This window comes from Phoca vitulina, unplaced genomic scaffold (genome assembly GCF_004348235.1).
Source record: "Phoca vitulina isolate PV1807 unplaced genomic scaffold, GSC_HSeal_1.0 scaffold12, whole genome shotgun sequence".
Classification (NCBI taxonomy): Eukaryota; Metazoa; Chordata; class Mammalia; order Carnivora; family Phocidae; genus Phoca; species Phoca vitulina.
This window is the reverse complement of record NW_022589715.1, coordinates 11,088,190-11,114,044: the sequence shown is the minus strand read 5'-3', so window position 1 is coordinate 11,114,044 and position 25,855 is coordinate 11,088,190. Positions and strand designations below refer to the sequence as shown.

Genomic DNA, 25,855 nt, shown 5'->3' with positions numbered 1-25,855 from the left:
GCCAGGAATGCGCCTGGGAGCGCGCCCAACCCGCGCGGCTCCCCGAGGAGGCCGGGCGCGACGCCGAGGACGAGCGCGGGCATCCGGAGGGCCTCGCGGGCCAGGGCGGCCGAGGCCGCGTGGCCGGTGCCCCGCACGCCCCCTCCCTCCCCGACCGTCCCCTGGCCCCGCTGGGGAGACCGAGGCGCGTGTCGCCAGCCACGGGCGGCGGAGTGGCGATCCCGCTCCAGCTCTGCCCTACTTCGCAGCCCGCGTCCGGGACACCTTCCTCCACGGCATTCAGAGAGCAGGACCAGCTGGGCCGGGAGACGGGCTTCATAAACTTGCCTAAGTTCTCCATCGAGCAGAGGGGAGTCCTTCTCAATCATGCTAGTGGGGAACAAGAACCCACATGCACGGGGACCAAGAATCTCCTGTCCTCCTCATTGATAGTTCTCCCCTCCCAAGCGGGAAGGAGGAACTCCGTTTAAAACGAAGGCCGGGTTATGAGAACTTTGGATGCTTTGCTGAAGTCGCTGGGAAATCCCGCTGGGAAGGGCAGACATGAGTGGTCTGAAGTCCCCTGCATCCAGGGGCTGTGGGAGGAACCAGATGGCCTCAGCCCCAAGCTCCTGGAAACCATTATTTAAGTTCTTACTGGAAGAATGTTTTCAGAAGGCAACATTGCAGATGTCATGGTGCACACCAAGTCTGGCCAAGTCTCAGATCTATTTTTCCTTTCCGCATTTCATTTAGCAGAGCCCACTCAGAGCTCAAGGAATGGAGTTCAGAAGACTGTCGTCTCAGACCAAGAGTTCCATTGGAAGGCAGAAAGGAAAGTTGGAGTCCCCTGGAAAGTGAGGGTGTGGTGTAGGCTGGCCACCTGAGCATTCATTATCCAGGAAATCCTACTGTGCTTCTCCCTCCACCTTCCTGTCACAGGAAGTAGAGCGGGGCCCATGTAATCTTAGTTTGCATTCCTGGAGACCGGGCAAAACATTGCTTTTCCCTGTCCAAGTGGAGGGACCAGGCAGCAGTGGCCCAATCCCAGGAAGCCTGTGGAAATTACGGTTTTCTGCCTCAATCTGTCATGTGTTTGCCCTTGATGCCAAAGCCAGTGCTCCCCCTGCCCCTTTCACTTACCCTCCTCTCTCCCTCCCACTAATGAAAGATTGGGTTCTGGTTGGTATGGCCATGTTTAATATGTATTTTATCCCACCTCGTGTTTGCATGGTGACCTGCCCTGGAGACCAAGACTTCTCAGCCCGCTTCCGGCTGTGCACTGGGAGCCAGACTTTGGCAGATGTCAGGAAGCGTTTTTTTTTCCTCTCTTGCCCTCCCTGTGGATTCATAAAGCTGAATCTGGGCATGGTTGAGTGACTTGCCCAAGGTATGTAAACCCCAGACTCAGGCCCCTCCCAGAGCTGTGCTGTTTCCCGCACAGGCTACCTTCCGCCTCAGCATCTTTCACTTAAATACAGGTGCACAGGATTTCAGGAATTTTAGTTACAGTTACAGAATTTTTTGTTTTGTTTTGTTTTGCCTTTTTCCTTTCCTTTTCTTTCCTTCCCCCCCTTCCCTCCCTTCCTTCCTCCTTCTTTTTATATTTTTTAAGCATTTCTAAATTTCAACAGGGATTTTTTTTCCTATCTACTAATTTCTGTTTGTTGCCCTTGTCCTATGGTCACCTTCCATTTAGCATTCTGATGTCTGCTCTGAATTAAGGTCACTCTGCCCCAGCAGTACTGCCCCTTCTCTCTCTGTCCCCAACTGTCCTTGACCCCCAGTGGTCAAGGCAGCCCCCCTGCAGCCCAGAACCTGTCAGGGCTCTCTGAAATCAGACTGTGAAAATAAGCCCAGTGTCCTATATTCAGGGTTCCAAAAACTAAGCTTTGACTTTAACAAAATGGGTCTATCTTCTATATTACTTCCTCTGTTTCCTCTATATTTAGTTTTCAAGAGAATATTCCAGAATGTCAGGGATTGGTGGGGGGGTCTACACATCTAAAGAAAATAGTTTAGGGGCACCTGGGTGGCTCAGTCCTTAAGCATCTGCCTTCCGCTCAGGTCATGATCCCAGAGTCCTGGGATCCAGGCCGGTATCAGGCTCCCTGCTCAGCGGGAAGCCTGCTTCTCCCTCTCCCACTCCCCCTGCTTGTGTTCCCTCTCTCGCTGTGTCTCTGTCCAATAAATAAATGAAATCTTTAAAAAATATATTTTAGAAGTTTTTTGACAGAATCAATCACCATCTCCTGGGATCAGTGCTTTTGCTGATACACTTGTGTTCCCTGCGTAATGTGGGGATGCAAAACGAGACAGGAAGATTTGCTACAGAAATCTGTTTAACACCCGACCAGAAGCAGCACCCAGCCTGAAACAACCATTCCTGTAGGGTTCTCTGTCCCTTATGGTGCTCCACACCATGTTGCTTACCCTATGGGGGTTCATATGCTTATTTTGCCTGTTGGCTCATTTGGGTCTGCTTCTCTCCCTTTCCCACCTTCACCCCACATCTGTGATTCTAAATGTCATCGGCCCCCACCAAACACCTTCAAAGGGTCCTAGAAACAAAGCCCAGCATGTTAGCCTGACCCAGGATAATTAGGTAGGAACAGGGGTGGGGGGTGATCTAGAAGGAGTGCAGTGATGGTCCAATTCACTCATTACACAAATATTTTTTGAGTGCCAACTTGGGGCACAGCCCTGTGTGAGGCTCTACATCATGCTTTCACACTACATCAAGGAAGTGAGCCAGAAGTTTCTTCTTTGAAATGATAACATGGAAAGGGGTTACAAACAAAAAATACATTTATACTGTCTTTGGTAATTATCTACATAATTACCTTTACTGGTACCACTTATGGCTTCATTCAAGTTACTGTTTAGTGTTATGTCTTTTCAGCCTGAAGGATTCTCTTTAGTATTTCTTGTAGGGCAGGACTGCTAGCAAAGAATTCTGGTTTTGTTTTTCTGGGAGTATCTTTATTTTTCCTTCATTTCTGATGGATAGTTTGCCTGGATATTAAATTTGGTTGGCAGGTTTTTTTTTTTCCTTTCACTACTTTGGATATGTCATCCCATTGCCTTCTTGCCCCCATGTTTTCTGATGAAAAAATAGCTTTTAATCTTATTGAGCATTCCTTGTATGTGATGAGTCACTTCTCCCTTGTTGCTTTCAAAATTCTGTCTTTGTCTTTTGCTAGGTTGATTATGATGTATTTCAGTATGGATCTGAGTTTATACCCCTTGGAGTTTGCTGATCTTCCTGGATGTGTAGATTAATGTTTTTCACCAAGTTGGTGAGTTTTCAGCTGTTATTTCTTCAAGTATTCTTTCTGCCTCTTTCCTACTCTCCTCTCTTTCAGATTTTCCCATTATGCATATATTGATATGTTTGATGATGATCCACAGACCTCGGAGGCTCTGTTCATTTTTCTTTTTTCTATTTACTTGCTATTCCCCAGACTGAATAATATCAATTGACCTATATTCAAGTTCACTGATTCTTTATTCTGCCTGATTAAAACTGCTATTGAGCCTCTAGTAAATTTTTCATTTCGGTTATTGTACTTCTCAACAGAAAAGTATTTCTATTTCCTTTCTATTTGGCTCATTTTTTAAAAAGATTTCATTTATTTATTTGAGAGAAAGAGCGCATGTGAGACAGAACACAAGCGAAGGAGGGGCAGAGGGAGAGGGAGAAAGAAGCAGGCTCTCTGATGAGCAGGGAGTCCGATGTGGGGCTCGATCCCGGGACCCTGGGATCACGACCTGAGCCGAAGGCAGATGCTTAACTGACTGAGCCACCCAGGAGCCCCACTGGCTCATTTTTTAATTGTTATCTCTTTACTGATATTATCTATTTGTTGAGCTGTTGTTCTCATACTTTATTTAGTTCTTTTGATATGGTTTCCTTTAGGTCATTGAACATATTTAAAATAGCTGACTTAGGGGCACCTGGGTGGCTCAGTTGGTTAAGCATCTGCCTTCTGCTCAGGTCATGATCCCAGAGTCCTGGGATCGAGCCCCGCATTGGGCACCTTGCTCAGCAGGGAGTCTGCTTCTCCCTCCTTCTGTCTCTTCCCAGCTTGTGCATGCACTCTCTCTCTCACTCACTCTCCCTCTCAAATAAATAAATTTTAAAAAAGTAATAAAATAGCTGACTTAAAGTGCTTGTCTAGTAAGTCCAACATCTGGTCTTTCTCAAGAACATTTTCTATCAATTGCTTTTTCCCCCTTATTTTTTTTTGTGTGTCATAATTCTTTGGTGAAAACTGGACATTTTAAATAATGTGGCAACTCTGGAAATCAGATTTTTCCCTCTCCCTAGGGTTTTTTGTTGTTGCTGCTTGTTGTTATGTTTGTTTAGTGACTTCTCTGAACTAATTCTGTAACATCTGTATCTTTTGTAATATATGGCCACTGAAGTCTTTATTCAGTTATTGGTGGTCAGCTAATTATTAATTATTGGACAGAATTTTCCTTAAATTCTTGGAACCAACAAATCTCCTGGTCTTTGTCAAGGTGCTTGTGTCTATGGTAAGACACATCTTCAACTCTCATACAGCCGGTTTACAACTCTGCCTTAACCTTCACTTCCTGCTTATACTCTGCTGTGCAAAGCCCTATATATACATGTGGCCTTTTAGATTCCCAGAAATACATTGGAGCTCTTCTTTTTAGTTTTACTTTTTGAGGCTTTTGGTTAGTCTGTTTGCTTCCATTGTTATTGCCTTGGGCAGCTACAACATTAAAACACTTGACTGCAAATGTCTTTTAACAAATGTCCCCAAGGAAAAAGCTTTTAACACTGGTCAAGCTCTGGCCCAGGTCAGATAAAGACAAGCCTTTCTAGTGGTGAATTCCAAGGAACCACTAGACCAGTCAATGAATGCCAATTCTTTGGAAATGAGATTTTGAAAGATCTCCAGCTCCATTCTGCTCCCTGCAGTACTGGGAATGTGGGCCCTTAATTTTGAAGGCCACTGATGTGCTGGGGAACAGGGTAGGGGAGTAGGACAGATGGAAGGAAAGGTTGGTGTTCTTACTGAAATTCAGGCATTTTTTCTTACGTAAATGCTCCTTAGGTTGCTGCAAGACTGGTTAATTTCCAGAGTTCTGAAAGTTAATTCTGAAAGTTTTTATGAGTTTTTCATTGTTTTTATGAAGGGACAAACTTCCAGAGGTCCTTAGTCCCTTGTTATCTCTGATGTCACCCCCACATCATTTTCTTAAGCAGGCGGTTTACCGGGTTGGACTCAAATCAAACTTTGTCTCCTATGTTAGAAATCTCAGTTCTACTTTCTTAGCTTTGGGTGGGTTGCATGGAGTCTGTCCCGTACATGCATCGTACAGGGTGAGCCAGTGATTTGGGAGGTTTATACACAGATGTGGTGCTTACCTTCTTTGTGTTTCTCTCTTTCGGTAATTCTTTAACTTCCCAGCTACTGCAGTTCTAATCTCTGTCTTCTTCTAGTTCAGCAAGGAAAAGATCAGGGTTTATATCCAGATTTAATCTCTATACCTGGCAAGAACTGTGGCCTGCTATCAGTGAAAAAGCCATAAAAAAACAGGGAAATCACCCAGTGCAGTTCCCTTCATCCAAGTGTTGAATCCCTTCCTATGCCTCCCTGCTTTGTGTCTGTCGCCAGTGTCTTCACGTAGTTGTCATTTAAATTTTGTCTAGAGTTGTTATTTGTAGGGAAGTTTGGTCCAATCGAAGGTACTTCTCCATTATCAGAACTTGAAATCCACAAATGCATTTTAGAATAATACAATTCATTATTTTTTTCCCCAGGGATGGCAGTGCTCTTTGTGTACATTTTTATTTTTATTATTTTTTTAAAGATTTTATTTATTTGACAGAGAGAGACACAGCGAGAGAGGGAACACAAGCAGGGGGAGTGGGAGAGGGAGAAGCAGGCTTCCCCTCGAGCAGGGAGCCTGATGCGGGGCTCGATCCCAGGACCCTGGGACCATGACCTGCGCCAAAGGCAGACGCTTAACGACTGAGCCACCCGTGCCCCTTTGTGTACATTTTTATTTATTTTATTTATTTTATTTTTTATTTTTTAAAGATTTTATTTGACAGCGAGAGACATAGAGAGGGAACACAAGCAGGGGGAGTGGGAGAGGGAGAAGCAGGCTTCCTGCTGAGCAGGGAGCCTGATGCGGGGCTCGATCCCAGGACCCTGGGATCATGACCTGAGCCGAAGGCAGACGCTTAACGACTGAGCCACCCAGGTGCCCCCTTTGTGTACATTTTTAAAAAGTTTTTTATTTCATCTCTAAATCTGTTTAATGGCATTTGGTAAGTAAATTAAAGAAAATGTTAAAGGCAAGAATTACAGACCAGAACTCTCCAGAGAAATTACTTTGGCACCATCTGCTGGATAGCTTTTAAAAGTTTTCCTGTACATAAGCTTCCATTGCAGTTTTTTTACTACTTTTCCACAATGATTTAAAAGAAATATTGTCAAAATTATTTACATCTGAATTCAGAACCATACCAGCTTATGTTAGTAGGAATTTAGCAATAGTAGTAAATCGTAAAAAGTAAGCAGTAAATAGTAAATCCACTATCACTTAAGGGGCAATAATAACTTGCCCTGGGAAACTTCCATTGCAACACATGTAAATAAATCTTAGAATGTGAATTTCATAGGGAGAACTTTATTTCAGCTGGGTCTCAGTAGCCTCCATGACAATCGCCGATGCATTTTTTATAACTTCACTGTGTTGTGAAGGCCTGAGCACCAAGCACTTCAGATACATGACCTTAATCCTCTAACAAGCAACCATGTACCTCCTCTCTGCCAGGACTTTGTAGAAACCGTTCAAGGGTATTTCCCACCAGTATTATACTAGCTTTCCATTTGCCAGGAGGGTGACTTTGGGCAAGTTATTCAGCCATGCTCAGTCTGTTTTCTCATCTATAAACTCACTGGCTACACCTACCTTATTGACTACGGAGACTACGATGGTTAACAGAGCCTGCCACTCTGTGAGCACTCCCAACCCTCCCTAAACTGTCAGCACTGTTATTACAACAGGCCTCCTTCTCCTCAGGGGGATACCCATCTTGGCCACTCCCGAGGCTGGGAGAATTTCCAAGAATGTTCTCCATGTTCCATCTACTTACTTGGGGCAGGACGGATTTTATTTATTAATGAATTAAGCTGTGTTCTGACACCATGTGCTTTTCTAGATTTTCTGATATCACATAGCCTACTTATGGACTATCACCATATCTCCGTATGTTTACCTTAGAAAATAGAAAGGCAGAAGTTTTTGTCTCCTCTGTCCACTGCTCCCAAAGAATCTGTGGCAGAAGCCACTAGCTGTCCCCCAAATCCATACTCTCCTTCATAGAGTAGAACAGTAGGCAGGTGCATGGCTCTTATTTCCCAGATGCCTGGCACTTTGTGTGGCCACGTGACTGTTTGTCCGTGGAATATGCTCGGAAGTGATGAGCAACACTTCCGGGTTTTGCCCCACAAAACTTCCCAGGCTGTCCTTTCTCCTTCTGTCGGCTACATGCAGATGACAGGCCTAGGAGCTGGAGGGCCCACAAGAGAGAGAGAAACTTTGGGACCCTGAGGGATGTGTGGGGGAAGGTTGCCTTGCCCACCTCTATACCCACCCCAGAACTGTTGCATGACCAAGAAATAAACTTTTTTGTCTTAACCTTCTGAAATGTTTAATCACCTTGTGACCACAGCTTAGCTAAATCTAAACATTAACCAGGAATGCCATTGTGGTGCATTTTCACTCAATCCTTTCTCTACTTTGTGTTTTCATGGATAGGAGTTCACAACAGTGACTTTGTATCTTACAAGTATTTTTCTATGTTCTTATGAACTCTTCATAACTTAATGGTTGCAGTATCCCATAAAGTATCTGGCTAGACCATAATTCACTTACTATTCTATTGTTGACATTTAGTTTGTTTCTAATTCTGTCTCCACTTTAAATAATGCTGTAATAAACATTTTTATGCAGAAGCCTTATTCTATAGTTTGAATCATTTTTAAAAACATCACCAGAATTGGCAGCAACCAAAGGTCATAAACACATTGTTGAACTTCTTTTCACAAAGACTGAATCAAGTACATTACTATCATTAATGAGTGTGTTCATTTCATCAGACTTTGCAAGCAAACAGATTTTACAAATGTGTTAGTATAAACCTGTTAATTTTTAAAATTCCCCCATCTTCTATTTTGCATTAAAAAGATTTTTTAATTTATTTTTCAAAGATTTTATTTATTTATTTGAGAGAGAGAGGTAGCAAGAGAGAGCATGGGGGGGGGGTGTGGGGCAGGGAGAGGAAGAAGCAGGCTCCCTGCTGAGCAAGGAGCCCAAAGAGGGACTCGATCCCAGGACCCTGGGATCATGACCTGAGCTGAAGGCAGATGATTAAGCAACTGAGTCACCCAGGCACCCCTATGTATTTATTTATTGAGAGAGAGAGAGTGTGCAAAGAGAGAGGGAGAGAGAATCTCAAGCAGACTCCCTGCTGAGCGCAAAGCCCGACACAGGGCTTGATCTCACAACCCTGAGTTCATGACCTGAGCCGAAACCAAAGACGGACGCTTAACCGACTGAGGCTACCCAGGGGCCTCATGTTTTGCATTTCTTTGCTCACTACTGAGGTTGGACACTTTTCCATATTTGTTAATTAGTGCATCTCCTGTCTTAAGACTTTTGTTTAAAGTCTGCCTCTATTTGGGTCTACCTATCCTGCAGCTCTACATAATCTAGCACTAACAGATATTAGAATCAACCATCCAGGATTTCAGAAAGCGTTTTATTAAAAGTCAGAACAAATATTAAGGCACAAAAATACATCAACGTTTCAAACAAAAATCTTTGAAACAGTTTTGTCCTACATTCAAAGCAACTTCTTCCAAATTATACAATAATTTAACCCTTTTAAATAGAAAAATATAACTTCTCAAACCCCTAAATTTTCTCCTCAAATACATGAATGCTTTCCTAGTTCTAAAGAAGTTTCTTAATGCAGTACTGAGCTTCTATATATACTGTACATTTCCTTAAAATCCTACTTTTGTCACTTATATACATTTGATATGTTTAGAACTTTATCAATATGTTAAACTTCTTTCTTGTAAGTATAAGGCTTGGTGTTTTGTATTGCTTATTGCATGCTGTTGATCATACAAAGACACATTAAGAAAACTAGTGATTTTTAAATCTAGCATAGCATCTCTCTAAACTAGTCATGTATAGCTTAGTGCAACAGACTCAAACCCCTTTTATTTATTTTGAAAGTAAACTCTACCCCCAACGTGGGGCTCGAACTCACGATCCCAAGATTAAGAGTCGTACTTTTTACTGAATGAGCCAGGCAGGCACCTCAAACCCCTTTTAAAAAAAAGATATAAAAATCAATCTTATATGTACATTTTTTATACTTTCAGTCTTGACATTATAGTAGTGCAAACATAATGTACTGTATCACAGAGGAAAAGTTGGTTTTCTCTACAGGATATGAAAGATTTAAAAATTATCTTCTTTACAGGAAAAGTAAAGGACATCGTCTCTCAGTCTTAAAAAATTCACATATTCATCTATTTTTTATTTTTGAAATAAATTAACTATCCTTTAAAGCAGATAATTAAATGCTAATCTAACTCAAATCATGAAAATTCCCTTGTAAGCAAATTTCACACATCATATAAATCTAACATGACTTGCAGAAGAACACTTAAGCATTTTGTCTAGAAACACATAAAACTGGACTCTTCTCCTCAGATTCCTTCATTTGTAGTGAGACCCATCTTGGTGGCATCCCAAGAATAAACTGATCTGATAAACTCAAAAGCTCTGATGGCCACTTTCTGGACACTTCGTGCAGAAGCTGGGATAATGAGCTGTACAATGGCCCCAGGTATCACTTTTCCCCAGTGTCCTTCAGACGACCCACAGCTACAGCCCTAGGACACCCCCTCCTATTTATATGAGGGGGCTAAGAGGACCTTCCATAGGAATACTCAATTCAGGTCAAGAGACATCAACTGACGACACAGTTATCACTGAAAGTGACAGATATATGCCCTTGGAAAAACAACATTTCTGACAAGGTTATCAGGAGGGAAACCTGCTTTCTCTAGAAGATGAGGAAAGTTTGCTTTTCAGCCTGTAGCTGAGCTATACACGTCGCATCCTTTATCGCTCCAGCCGCAGAGAGATGTTTTTATACCCACTATTGAGGTTGTGCCAGAGGCAGTGTCCCCTGTGCTCACCATCGACGCCCCACTCCTGCCCCACTACATCTGCAGCTCCTACAGGCTGGAAGCCCAGGACCCTGTATTTCAAACTTCAGCTGGAGTCATATGATGAGTTGGGGGTCTGCCTCAAAATCTGGGAATGGTAGTAGAGAAAAATGTTAGGAATGAGAAGGCAGGGTCACCTCCGGCTCTGAAACAACTGGGCCCAGGGTAAAATACACCAAAACCAGAATGGACATAAATGCTGGGAAATGTAGTGGGTGGGGGCCCATTATTGTGACAGAAATGGAAATAAGGAATGGAACCCACACTAATTGACATTCTTTTCCTAGGAAGGATGCCCCAAACCATTCAGTGTTCCCTATCAAAAATAAATTTGAAAGTATCTTTCAAGACACATTATTACTAGAATTTTTTTTTTTTTTTTTTGCTAACTCCTATGACATGAGTAAATGAGAAATAAATTGAAAAGGTAGGCTCTTGAAAGAAAAAATTTTGTTTTGTGGCTCACAATGAAAATAAATTAACAGTTATACTTAAGTGTTTGTACTGGTTAAAGCTTTAAATGCTTCTCAATCAAAATTCTCTGAAGTCATTCTCAATTCACAAGGTTAGAACCTCTTCAAAGAAAGATATACAAGATTCTAACTTTTATTCCTATTCTAAATGTCCACTAGCCCTGTATCTTTGGTCATGAAAGCAGCAAAACATTCACATTTCCAACATTCTACATTCAACTACCTTTCAAGTTTAGAATGTTCTGCACTTAAAAAAAATAAAAACAAAAAATTTTCAAATCATATATTACATATATAATGTAACAAAATGATATGTAAAACATGGTTGAAGGTTAAGAAATTAATTACAAGATTAATAGTGATATACTGTGCAGATAAATATATGTTTCATTATGAAACCAAATAAACGAAGATTATGTAAAGGAAGTTCTGGTGTCTACAAGGGTCACTGGTAATGAGTCCCCCAGCTTGCCGGAGAGAAACTGCGATGTGGCGACATGTCTAGCACCTGCCCCAGACAGATTCCGCAGCAGTACGTGCACATACGGCCTGAGTGAGGGGACAATGGCAGAGCAGATCCTTGGAAGTGACCATCAAGACCTCTTTCCTGTGTTCTTGTGTTCCCCTGAGCCCAGACAGAGAGGACCCAACTCTGCGGTTTGGTGTGCATGGTGATATTTACAGACAAGGACTTTGTGTGGACCCGTATGAATACGTATACACACCCACACCCTCACACACCCACACACCAAAGCTAACCATATAAACATGCTTATGTTCTAAGGCTAACCAAGTTTTACTTAATTTCAAATCACTTCAGTATAAAAGTCAAAGAAAATTATTTTGCATCTAGTAACTACACACCCAAGAGATGGAGATGCTGCTTCACCATACTACAGAAGAATCCCATCATCTACCTCAAAGGGTAGTGGAAGAATAGTAGGAGTATTTATGTAAAAAGGATTTTTAAGTCTGGAATTGATATATTTTCCAGAGAAAAGAGAAAACCCAAATCCACGTCCCTGCCACCTCTCAGCTAAGGGCATTTGGGCATATTTCTTTATCATAATACTTTTCTTAGATTATTTCGAAATCCAGGCAATTAATGGACAAGAAGCCGACATTCCAGAGCAGCTTAAAACGGTCGCAGAACCCTCCTACCACCTGAATTCTTAGTTGTAATACACAGATTTCCAAGATAATGCAATAAAACCTTGTTGCACTATATCACAACAAAGCTCTCTTTCAGTCTTGAGGAAGTCTCTCACCGTTAACCTGGTTTCAGTTCTATGGGTTCCAATCACATTATCTTTTCTGACGAGAACATTTTTTCTGCCATTTCAGATCTGGTCATGATTTCCTTAAAAAAAAAAAAAGTGATACGCTTGCAAATGTTGATGCTCCTTCCAGAACATAACAAAATTCTCTAATCTTTCAACAGTCACAGTTTTGTGGGGGACTAAGTATATTCCACGATACACACAGAAATATCAGATACAGAAAATAAACACCGGACAATCCACACTTCTAGTGATGTATGGTGGATATCTGTTGGCAAGTTCAGAAAACTTGAACATCCTGCTAGCTGGAAAAAGTCTGGAGTTCAGAATTACTGGTGAGAGGCAGGGATGGGGCTAACATGGATTTCCTAGGCATAGTTCATCTGGGGATTTGCCTCACTTTACACAATTCATTACTTTGAAATTATAAAATTATTTATCACATGAATCCTCTAAATGCCCTTTTAAAAGCAATTCTCCAGGGTGTATCTTTCCGTAGAGTTCTAAATCCTTAAGTTCAACTGCTTTGTAGCCAGGTGCAAGTCTACTGCAGCCTCCTCAAAACTTCTCGCTACCGTCAGATCAACCTGCTGCAGCCAGTCACCTCCCTTACCTTCAGTCAACACAGCAGCGGCTTCTGTCCTGTTCCCTAGCCACCACCTAAGTCACGCCTCAGCTACCACTCATGTTCCTCTACTGTTCCTTCCTGTAAGCTCCTGCTCCCCACATCCACCCTTTAATTCTTACAATTCAGACTTCTTTCCGTCTTGGGCCACCCTTCAATGTCCAGATGATCCATAACTCATTTTTCTCCCCCAAACCTTCTCAAATCCACACCCTCTATTCAAATCTCCTGCTTAGTAAATGAAAATGAGACAGAAACTCTATTTAATACCCCAACAAAATATCTCAAGTATAAGAGATTAATTTAGACAAACTGCCATCTTAAAGTATTCTAAACTCTTACCAAGGTACAAGATGTTAGAAAATCAGAGACTTGAAATCTTATAAAATAATTCTCCCTTCCTTCATACCAACAAGCGTTTACCTTGCTCCTGTTTTAAATGAGGATCGAGCTCCTTTACACTTTCCAGATATACTTATACTTAAGTGTTTGTACTGGTTAAAGCTTTAAATGCTTCTCAATCAAAATTCTCTGAAGTCATTCTCATGACTTCATGAGATGATGCTATGTAATGTAAATGATATGTAATGAAACTGGCAAATCAGTGCACCGTCTTCCAACCTGCTCAATTTGTAATCATTTTATAAAGTTCTAGAATTTCTTTCTGAAATACATTTCTACTTTGTGAAAATAACAGCACCAAGAAAATAAGCAAAAAATATGTTTTACCTCATCTGAATCCACTAACACTGGAAGAGCTCTGAAACAAAACAAAAACAGATGACAATGTTATTAAAAGGAGAGCGTATGTATTAAAGCTGAATATAGGCATATTTGGTAATCTACAAATTCTCATTCCTGGATAGACACAACCAATGGAAATAAACACCTACGTTCACCAACAAACATGGAGAGGAATTTTCATATTGTTCTTAATAGCCCCCAAAATAACCCACATGGATAAATTACTATAGTCACACATGGAATACTATACAGCCAAGAAAATGGATGGATTAGCGAGGGATACATTTTTTAAACTGACGCAAGTAATCTACAGTTACAAGACATCAGGATAGCAGCACATTTTGGAAAGTGGGGTTGTGATTTGGGAGGAAACAAAGGGGTTTTTAGGGAACTGGTGATGTTCTGTTTTTTTTAATCTAGGTGCTAGTTACATGAATGTGCTCATATTAAAAATTTATTGGAGCTTAGGATTCTATACTTTCCAGAGTGTGTGCTATACTTAAAAAAAATTCAGTTAAAAACTGAAATGGGAAAATAATTGTAACTTCAAAATGGAAACAAGGCAAGATGACCAATTCTAGAGGCAAATATGTTGGAAGAATATCAATGAATACACCATACAAATGAATAATTCCAAACACAACTGACATCCAACTATGGATTTATTTTTAATCCCCTGTTATTTTTCACTTTCAACAGTTGGACATGTATCTGAGTAGCGATGTCTTATCTGATACCCTGTGCTTTTGTGAGAACTTAACAGGGATGAATAAGCTTGACTACAGTAATCATTTCACTATGCATATGTTGAGCAAATGGATCACGTACACCTTAAATATATATATTAAAAAAAAAAGAGGGATGAGTCAACATATTATGAAAGGTGGTATTTATGGAATCAAGTATCTGTTTAATTCCCATATCATTATTACTACTGACTGGATGTCTACCGGTGAAGGTAATGAAGAGAGAGTTACCCTTTGCTTGGGAAAGGTAATATGGATAAAAAGAAAAGCCAAGTAGAGCATCGATGAGTGATGGCTCTCCCTCACTGAGAGGGGGAGCAGAGTCTATGTGCTGGAGCTGCAACATACAAGTGCCATCACAGCAAGACTCCAGAGGACGCCACTTAGAGAGCAGGCTATGGTGAGGGCAGAAGAACGAGAACCGGGAGACAAGCCAGGTATGAGAAAGGGGCCGGGCGAGACTGCTTGTAATATTACAATTAAGGAAAATCCAGGGGAGAAGACTGCTTTAGGGGAAACATGAATCAGAACCTGAGAGACCCAGAAGACAACAGTTGGGTGCTCAGCACTCTGTCTGGAGATAAACACTAGCAATCTTAAAATTTAGTTCCTCTGTGAGGTTAATGACTTTAAAACTTATCAAGATGTACTGAGTACACTGAAGAGGGAGGTGAACTCTGCTAAGCTGTGTCCTTTATGGCTTGTCAGAGATTAAGGAAAAGCCATATTGTCTATCTTATAATAGACTGCATCATATGTTATTCATGGTCCATTCAAATTATCCTATGACATGCAAACAGAATTTCATACTCTGACAGGAACTGTCTAAATAGGAAGTAAATGGGAGCAGGGAAAGGAAAGAACAGTATATGAAAACGTTATCATATCTGGCTGTCCTACTGTTTTCTGTGGCGGAAACAGCTACATAGAATTCTTCTGTCAGGCAGGACCTAGATCCTGATTAGCTCAAAGTTCCTGAGGGGCTTTCTCTGCACTCTATTTTTCCGATGCTCATGTCTTCCTCCAATGACTTCCCCGCCACACATGGTATTGTAGTTACATGTGTTTGAAAAAAAATGTTTTACATATGTTTGAACCTCTCCATAATAGAAAGTTGAAACAAAATAAAATGATTCTAATCCTGAAAAACTTAGATCAGAAAAGGCTGGAGTTGGTTACAGGCCATAGGTATTAAAGTACTTGCTGTATAGGGAAAAATGGAGGAGAAAGAAAAAGGCAGGGCTGTGTTTTCTTTGTAGTCTGACATGAAACCAGTCATTTGCTAGGGATGGGGGCCTATAAAAACATATGGAGGTATGATGTTCAAAAAGCACATGACAAAGTATGAAAATTATCTCTTTATACGATAACCTAAATTTTAGACTCAAACTTTAACAGGGGATATTTACACATCTGTGAATGAAGAGGGAATATTTTCTTCTACCCACTTCAAATCTTCATCCTGTAGAAATAAATTATTTAAATATTAGCATTTACTTAGTATCACCTGAAAGTAAAATTTTAAAACATAATGTATATAAATTTAAGCACTAAAATTCAAATGCATGATTCTTTGCATTTCTACATATCCTAAGAAGTTGGCACTTACGCCACACAGAAATTATGCCAGTATTCTCTTAAATAGCCAAACAAAAATTTGAACTTTGGAATTTTGTACTTCTTAGTTTTCTTTAGATGCAAGGTGTTATTTTTTTTTGTCCTGAAAAAACACAGTAGAAACACAGTTGATTTGTAAGACAGAAAATAGCAAGAATATTGATTTTGATCAATATCAAGAATATTGATGGCTTTTTGCTCCCAGCATTCATTATGCCTCCTAATTTGTTCTAGTTCTATTATAAGGAGTTTATAATTTTTCAACAGAAAAAGATGACAGTACAAATACTCTAAATTTACAAAAGCCGATTTATTTCGGTCTCTTATATTTATGCTCATCTCTCTGCAGAAGACAAGAAAAGGAAAGTAGGTCAGTCAGGGTATCTGTTTTTTAACAGAAACTTGCTTATGGTTATCTCACTGGGAGAAAGAAAAAAATGCATATTAAGTATTTTGATTTATAAAATAAAGTAAATCAAAATGTTTCTCTGTGATCTACTTGGCTACATGGAATACTCTGGTTCTAGTATTAATCACATCTTGCTCACCTAGAAGACAGACAAAGCAACTGAGCCAGTATTAATAGGAACCCCAATTCTCTGAGCAAGTCTCAAGGAGAAATAAGTCATGAAATAAGGCTCCTGATCAAGAGCTGACTGCCCTTAATTTAGGGAAATAAAGTATTCCCTTGATATGTTTGCAAGCATTGAGTTTTAAAATAAACCGAGACATATCCCTAAAAGGAAAATATCTTAATGAAGTTAAAGTTTAATAGCTCTAACACCAGATAATTAAAACTGTTTTAATTTTTCTTAATTAACATATAATGTATTATTTGTTTCAGAGGTACAGGTCTGTGAGTCATCAGTCATACACAATATTGTCATACACAATACACAGCACTCACCATAGCACATACCCTCCCCAGTGTCCCTCACCCAGCCACCCCATCCCTCCCACCCCCCTCCACTCCAGCAACCCTCAGTTTGTTTCCTGAGATTAAGAGTCTCTTATGGTTTGTCTCCCTCTCTGGTTTCGTCTTGTTTCATTTTTTCCTCTCATCCCCTATGATCCTCTGCCTTGTTTCTCAATTCCACATATCAGTGGGATCATATGATAATTATCTTTCTAAAACTGCTGTAATTTTTAAAGTTTAAATCACCATAAAACTACTCAAAGAACACATTTTAAAAAATTATTGATTACCAAAAATAAAAATGAAAAAATTTACCAAACCAACAGATCAGACTGTTCTCATGGATCATCTATCCTGTCAGAACTTATAAGCATACATAAGTTTTATACTCTATTATAATCACAACATACACACTTATAAGAAAGCAGAATATAAAACTGTATGAGAGGCACTTCCGCTGTGCCTAATTAATATGCCTAAAATATTAAAAAACTCATCTCTACTCTCTATTTTACCATTTTTTCAAGCTTCCACAGTTCTACAACAAATGCTAATTTTGTTAACTGCATAGGCAATACATAAAGTCCTTTCCTAACAGATAACAAATGTTATCTGAAATGCCTTCAAAAATCACTTTAAAATGTGGAAAAATTAATACAAGCTTCTACTACATCAAAGCTTCTCCATCTTTAATGTGCATATGAGTCATCTACAGGATCCTGTGAAGAAGCAGATTCAGATTCAGTAGGTCTGAGGTGCGCCTGAGCCTGCGTGTCGAACAAGCTCCCAGGTGATGCTCATGCTGGTCCAAGAATGGCGTCCCGGGAGCCGGCAGCTACCGCAGTTATAGCCATCGCCCTTAACCCGTATCGCTGCTTGGTAACACTGGGTGTTGTGCAAAAAACCTTAGTAGAGAATGTTTTCCTGACAATGAATGTGACACAGACTCTATTAAATACATACTATACTTACAAAATTATCAGAAGTAGGTTTAGCTGTTCCGTTTGAAACCGTCTTTGAGACTCTTAATTTTATTCCTTCAGCTATAATGAGAAACATTATGGAGAGAAATAAATTATAAAATATTTTCTTTCATAATCTCATATTTAACAGCCCAACAAAGATTTATATATATCTTTATATATGTAGATTTATATATAGAGAGATTTTTATATATACTAATTATTTATATATGTATATATTTAAAGGAAAGTTAATAGCGGAAGTTTCGGGCAGGGTGCTGGCTTTAACATGACTTGGAAATGTAGGAGGGATGGCAAAAATTAACAGACTTCACAAATGTTTGCAATAACAACTAGGTTTTCAAGAGGCTAGTTTGAATTCTAGTTTTAGAGGAGTTTAAAGATTTTTATTTATTTGACAGAGACAGTGAGAGAGGGAACACAAGCAGGGGGAGTGGGAGAGGGAGAAGCAGGCTTCCCACTGAGCAGGGAGCCCGATGCAGGGCTCGATCCCAGTACCCTGGGATCATGACCTGAGCCGAAGGCAGATGCTTAACAACTGAGCCACCCAGGCGCCCCTAGTTTTAGAGGAGTTTAAACAAACAAGTAAACATATACATATTTCCTTAGAGAGTTTCAATACATTTTAAAGTTTATGGATTTAAAAATCTATAGAATTTATAGTATCATATTCAATAATAAAACACATCTTTGGCTATGCTTTTACTTCCCTGATGTGTACATTTTGGAATGTGCCTATGATAAAAGTAAAATGGGAAAGAGAAGGATTTTCTTCCTATTTGACCAGGCTCTCCTTTCTGCCACCAGTTTCAGAGCAGAGGTTAAGGGCATGAGTTCTGGAACTAGACTGCCCCACCAAGGATTCTGGCTCTCCCTATGCAACCCTGGGCAAAGCAGTTAACTTTCTGTGACTCACCATCCCCAGCAACACAATGGGATAATACTGATATCTACCTCATTAAACAAGAGCATTAAACAAGTTAGCGTATATAAGGTGCCTGACACGTAATCTCTGCCCCATAACTAATCACTTTAGTTATTACAATAATTTGCAAATCGTGCTTCTCCATAAACAAGGTCAATTGGTATGTTACAATCATAAGTTGATACAATGAATGAAAATGAGGTTCCTTGATCAAAAAATGTTTCTGTGAGGCGTTTAAAATCCCAACATTTGAGATCTCTTCTCTTAATGGGGCAATACACTGATTTTTAAAATTGAGGTACAACATAGATAATAAAATACACAAATTTTAAGTGTACAGTCTAAGAGATTTTACAAGCATATACACTTGTGTAACTACCATCTCAGTCAAGACATTTAACATTTTCAACATTACATAAGGTTCTTTAAATTCCTTTCTGGTCAATCCTAATCCTACCAGAAGCAACCATTGTTCTGATTTACATAATCACCATGGCTTAGTTCTGCCTGTTCTGGAACTTCATATATAGAACCATAATCCACGGACTCTATATTCTTTTAGATTTGGCTACTTTCACTCAATGTAAAGGTTTTGAGATTTATTTATGTGGTAGTGTTGGTTACTTTTGATATGGAACAGTAGCCCATTGTGTGGTATACTACAAATACTTTATCCATTCATTTGTTGATGGACATTGGGTTATATCCAGTTTTAAACTATTAAGAATAAATCTGCTGAAAATAATAGTGTACATCAGTGTCTTTCTGTAAACATTGCTTTCATATCTATCATTTCTTCTGGGTAAATATCTTGGGGTGGAATGGCTGGGTTGTATGGTAGGTATATGTTTACCTTTTTAAGAACCAAATCATTTTTTAAATTAGTCTTACTACTCTATATTCTTTCCAGTAGTGTCTGAGTAATATAACTGTTCCACACCCTCTCCAACATGTCATGCTGTCAGTCTTTTAAATTTTAACCATTCTGGTGGATATGTGGTGGTATCTCACTCTGGTTTTAACTTGTTTCCCTGATGACCGAGCATCTTTTCACATGCTTACTGGTCATTCTTTTGTCTTCTTTGGTGAAGTGTATTCAAATATTTTTCTGTTTTTTACAAATTGAGTTTTTTTAATTGATTTATAGGGATTTTACTTATATTCTGGATACAAGTCCTTTCTCAGATATATGTACTGAGGATCTTTTATTCCAGTCTAGGGCTGGATACAAGTCCTTTGTCAGATACATGTACACATAATCTTTTACTCCAGTCTAAGCCTGGCCTTTCATTTCCTTAAGTTTCTCTTGATGAGTATTTTAATTTTTGTGAAGTCTAATTTAGCAGTTTTTAAAATTTTATGGTAACTGCTAATGTCCTAAGAAATTATCTAACCCAAGGTTATAAAGATATTTTCTTGTTTTCTTTCAGAAGAGTTATAGTTTTTCTTTTTTAGCGGGGAGGGACAAAGGGAGAAGGAGAATCTTAAGCCGGTTCCAGACCCAGTGTGGACCCAACATGGGGCTCAATCTCACAACCCTGAGATCATGACCTGAGCCAAAATCAAGAGTTGGACACCTAAATGACTGAGCCACCAGGGCCCCCAAAAAAGTTATAGTTTAAGTTTTCACATCTAGGGTCTGTGGTCCATCTTGAATTAATTATTATGTGATATCTGTGTAAGGAGTCTAGGTGATTTTCCCTCCATGTGTTTATCTAGTTGTTCCAGCACACTTTGTTGATAATACTATTCTTTTCTCATATAACGTCTTGGTGCCCTTGTCAAAAATCAGTTGGCAAATGAGGTTTCCAGTTTGAAGCTACTTTAATTATTCCATTCCATTCATTCATTTTTTTAATTCATTCATTCATTCAGAGGGGGGAGGGGCAGAGGGATAGGGAGAGAGAATCCCAAGTAGGCTCCACGCCCAGCACGGGGCCCAATATGGGGCTGGATCCCACAATCCTGAGATCAAGACCTGAGCCAAAATCAAGAGTCGGACTTTCAACTGACTGGGCCACCCAGGCGCCTCTATTGCATTCCTTTTAAAAACAAAACTTTTAGAAACCTATTATATGGAATCAATTTGGTACTTGTAAAAGTACATTCTTCAATATGTTATTACTTAATGCAATAACAACAACAACAAAATCAACTGACCATATATGTGTGGATTTATTTCTGGACTCTATTTTGATATATTGCTGTGTTTCTCCATCCTTCTGCCAAACCACACTATCTTGATTAATATAACTTGATATTTTTATAAGTCTTGAAATTACTATAAGTCCATTAATTTTATTTTATTGAGATAAAATTCCCACACTATAAAATGCACCATCTTGAAGTGAACAATTCAGCAGATTTCAGGATAGTCAAGGAATTATGCAACCATCACCACTAATTTCAGATTTTCATCAACCTAAAAAGAAACCCCATGCCCATCAGTAGTCACTCCCTACTCATTCCTTCCACCAGCCCCTGGCAATCATCAATATACTTTGTCTTCTACGAATTTACCTTTTGTGGACTTTTCATCTAACGGCAATCATATAATTTGTGATCTTCATGATTGGCTTTGTGATTCACTTAGCATAATGTTTTCAAGATTTGTCCATGTTGTAACTACAAGAATGTTTGAGCTCTTCTAGGTCCTTGCTTTTTGACATACATTTTAAAATCAGATTAACTGGGGCACCTGGGTGGCGCAGTTGGTTGAGCTTCCGACTCCTGATTTCAGCTCAGATCATGATCTCAGGGTTCTGGGATCGAGCCCCGAGTTGGGCTCCATGCTTAGCAGGGAGTCTGCTTAAGATTCTCTTCTCCCAGGGCACCTGGGTGGCTCAGTCGTTAAGCGTCTGCCTTCGGCTCAGGTCATGATCCCGGAGTCCTGGGATTGAGCCGGGTTCCCTGCTCAGTGGGAGGCCTGCTTCTCCCTCTTCCACTCCCCCTGCTTGTGTTCCCTCTCTCTCTGTCTCTTTCTCTCTCAAATAAATAAATAAAATCTTTAAAAAAAAACAAAACAAAATCAGATTAACCATTTGTACTTTTTTTAAGGTCAGTTGGAATTATGATTGGGATTGCACTGATTCTACTTATCAGTTTGTGGTACTGACTGCTTAATAATATTGAGAGTTACAATTCATAAACATGTTATAGCTCTACACTTACTTATTCTTAGCAACTGAATTATGTAATGATATTGCCTTAACAAATGTTTAAAGTATTATGGTAACGGGGAGAAGAACCATGAGAGACGATGGACTCTGAAAAACAAACTGAGGGTTCTAGAGGGGAGGGGGTTGGGAGGATGGGTTAGCCTGGTGATGGGTATTGAGGAGGGCACGTTCTGCATGGAGCACTGGGTGTTATGCACAAACAATGAATCATGGAACACTATATCTAAAACTAATGATGTAATGTATGGGGATTAACATGACAATAAAAAAATTAAAAAAAAAATAAAAAGATAAGCATGTAAGGCAAATCTAAAAAAAAAAAAATAAAGTATTATGGTAAAATTAATAAAATGATAAAATGCTATGTAGAAATTAATTGAAAGATGAAAATAGCACTAAAACTAATTAGAAATGCTTTGGGAATGAACAGAAAATTATATATATATAATTTTCTGAAGAGAATTATATATATAATTCTGAAGAGCAAGAAGAGGTGATTCAAGGAAATTTAGCAATCATCATTAAGAAGATTATTAGGAGCTAAGCACAATGTAAACTAAATTCTTAGTGTGAAACAGTATATCTATTTTAATACTTAGATTTTAAAAGCGAACAGGTAACAAAAGCTCAAACTACATTAAGGATCTTGAAAATTTCATTACTGACTTTTCCTTTTGTGACTGTCTACCATAATAGGGGTTTTGGCAGATAGTTTTAAAATTATTTTAATAGGAAAAAAATGTGACTTTGCATCATAAGTAAAGGTACAAGGTACAATTAAATGGTCATTTAATAAGAAAACATATCACTCACTTAAATTTTCAGATGGTACCATAAATTCTTCAATTTCATCATCAGAATCATCGATTAACGGCATGAAGGCATATCTACATCAGAAACAAGGAGGAGTAGTTTTACTAGTGCATTTAAACCTGTTCGGTTTTCAGTTCATACCTAAAAGCATCATTACATACAAAAATATTTACATTAAAAAATTTCTTATAAATTCAAATTAAAAAATTCAATTATTTTACTCTCAAATTAGGAAAGATTATCAGCGATGAAACAGTGAAACTGGAGCTCCCAAGCCCTGCTGGTGAAAGTGTAAATGGGTAAGATCTTTCTAGAAAGCAGTTCTGCAATGTTCAGGGAAAGGAACTTCCTGATGTACTTTTTTCTCCCTGTCAAAAACCCTCCCTGCCCACTACTTGTTAACTTATCCCCTAACAAAAGGTAAATTGCTAATCTTACTGGTGAAAATAAAGCTTACTGACTAAGCCACATTTGCTAGGTCAGAAATACATTCAGAAAGCACTGCTGATAATAACAACAATCCTAGAAACAAACTAGTCCCTAATAACTAGGTACTGCTTCTACATATTAGGCTACATTCATATTATGGAACGCCAAAGAGCCGTTAAAAATAATGTGGTACATCTACGGGCAGCTGGCTGGCTCAATCGGTACAGCATGTGACTCTCAATTTCAGGGTCATGAGTTCAAGCCCCATGTTGAGCATAGAGCCTACTTTAAAAAAAAATGTGGTAGAGCTATACAAGATGATATGGAAAGATAGATCTTAAATAAGAAGGTGCAGAATGGTGTATATGTGTATGTACATACTTTTGTATAATTATTATATACTTTTTAAAAAAAGATTTATCTATTTATTTTACATAAAGAGAGAGAGTGTGTGTGCATGCTCGCACAGTGGGGTGGGGCAGAGGAGACAGTCTTAAGCAGACTCTGCACTGAGTGTAGAACCTGACTCGGGGTTTGATCTCACCACCCTGAGATCACGACCTGAGCCAAAACCAAGAGTCAAGACGCCTAACCGACTGTGCCACCCAGGTGTCCCAATTACTATACACTTTTAAAAAGAGAGGGAGAAACACACACTGGTATATACTTTTCCATTTTTCCTTAGAAAGGCATTCAAGAAACTTCACAGCCCTCTCCTTGGGGAAGCGGAGTGAGGCAAGGGCAGGTGGCCTTCCTATCATATGCAACCAATGGTACAGCCTGAACTTACCAACTCAAGCTCCTTATATTTTGGTTCCACTTTTCCTTTCAAGCTTTATTTCCCTCCAATGTAAGTAGTATTAATCAAAATGCATGCCTCAATGACCTCCAAGGTATACCATGTTTTCCCCCACTACCTCAGAAAATGTACATTCTTTCTCAGCTCAGCTTTTCACGGTTCTGCTTCTTTCCTCGAGGAAGATGCTGCCTTTCAAGGAGGCTTCCTCAACCCTCTTCAGTCTTCCCCCTGGACTTCCTAGTTTATACATCTTATTTCACTGTCTTACATTATATCTGTCTCCCTAGTTGACTGTGTACTCCTTTAAAAGTGAAGACTACTGCCTCAGTTTCTATAAATGTGTTTTTATTTGAACACAGTAGCAGTGATCAACAAATGCTTGCCAAATGTGAATTTTCCCATGTTAGGTACCTCTGATTGTTTGCTGATGGTCTCCACAAAAACATTATTACAATAAGGATAAGTGAAAAAAGGAAGCTCCAAAATGCATCATCAACCCAGCGTTCCATCCAATCCTGTAACAAGGACAATTCAAACATGAAATATTAATTTTCTGATAAACACAGATTTCCTATTCAAATAGTGTACAATGACAAACACTAATGAAATCTTTCCAACCAGTCCATCTTCCAAATATGTATATGTTTTTTTAAGAAAATAAAAACTAAGAAATGCTATCTTCATCAAATTAACATGAATGCCTACTTCAGCCTTATAACCAATCAGATAAATAAAACCCTAACACAAATTATATACTACAGTATCATAAAGAATTAGTGTTTAGGGGCGCCTGGGTGGCTCAGTCGGTTAAGCGTCAGCCTTCGGCTCAGGTCATGATCTCAGGGTTCTGGGATCAAGTCCCGCATCGGGCTCTTTGCTCACGGGGAGCCTACTTCTCCCTCTGCCTGCCACTCCCCCTGCTTGTGCTTGCGCGCGTTCTCTCTCTTTGACAAATAAATAAAGTCTTAAAAAAAAGAATTAGTGTTTAAAGGGGCTTCGGAGGTCATTTAATCTATTTTCTGGATGAGAATAGTCATGAGGCAGGTTAACAAGACAATCAGAAGCAAGTTCACAATGGGTACTTTTGACATGGATGGTATTAGAATTTCCGACGTGAAGATCTCGATGCAATATTTTTCCCAATAAGTTATTTTGCTTTTAGTAAGACAGGAGATTTTATTATACATTGTTTGAAATGTTTCTAAAGGGCTGTTTAACATTATAAACATTCCTTTCCATAAAATTTTAGGGTCAACAGAAAGATTTACAAAACAAAAATAAAAATCCAAAAGATATACTTAGAACTCCAGGTGAAAAACCCTAAGGTGACAGGAGGAGAAAAAAGAAATTCCAGAAAGTTCAGTTTCTTCTCTCACTAAATTATCCCTAAGGCAGAAGTCTAGGATGCACAGAGGGCTGTCTGTAATGTTTATTTAGAACTAGAGACTAGCTCTAAATCAAGAAGCCCCCAAAAAGGCCTTTTAAATTTTAAGTCTAAGAAATGTACCTTCTACCTAAAGAACCCACAGAGAGTATCTCCTGAATGTTCATAATGAGTGTACCACCTTAGAAACATGTCAGACTTAAGGTTTACAGTCCCATTTACATACCAAAAACCCAATTTCATGGTATGCAAGAAGAGAAAGCTTTCCTGTTACCTTATGTTATATAGGAAGGTAATTATTTTTCAAAATATATAAAGGGGAAGTTGAGAAAAGAACATAATTGGACAAGTAGATTTAGGAGGAATATTTTCAGATTCATTTAAAGGAGGCAAAAGTTCTTATAATTTTCTGTAAAATAATTCAAACTAAACTGAAAATCTCCACTAAAATTACCTGTTTACAAACACTAACTAAATTCTTCAAAATTACCCAAAATAGTATAATTAAAAATGAAAACTTTAAATAGGAAGATTATACTTACTGATTGACATTTTGCAATTCTAAATGTCTTGGTTGTCCACACCATAAACACTATAGAAGCTGAAACACACCAAAAAGAGTCACCTCTGAAGGAACATGCAATACTAAAATAATTTATTATAAT

General features: G+C 39.1%; 1 protein-coding gene across 4 annotated transcripts in view; it reads right to left on the bottom strand.

Annotated features, from left to right (window-relative positions):
• Positions 1-8,719: 8,719 nt before the first annotated feature.
• TMEM87B (transmembrane protein 87B) overlaps positions 8,720-25,855 on the bottom strand; it is a 50,295-nt gene continuing 33,159 nt past the window's right edge. The window contains exons 13-20 of one of the 4 annotated variants that reach the window (XM_032410472.1): positions 25,733-25,791; positions 24,218-24,321; positions 22,579-22,652; positions 17,651-17,721; positions 15,555-15,607; positions 13,385-13,415; positions 12,019-12,110; positions 8,721-10,365 (exon numbers count right to left, since the gene is read on the bottom strand). In XM_032410472.1, coding sequence (XP_032266363.1) covers positions 12,051-12,110; positions 13,385-13,415; positions 15,555-15,607; positions 17,651-17,721; positions 22,579-22,652; positions 24,218-24,321; positions 25,733-25,791 — 452 coding nt within the window. In that variant the 3' untranslated portion in view covers positions 8,721-10,365; positions 12,019-12,050. Of the gene's footprint in view, positions 12,111-13,384; positions 13,416-15,554; positions 15,608-17,650; positions 17,722-22,578; positions 22,653-24,217; positions 24,322-25,732; positions 25,792-25,855 lie in introns of all 4 variants that reach the window. The other 3 variants (XM_032410471.1, XM_032410473.1, XM_032410470.1) reach the window with 3 other exon arrangements.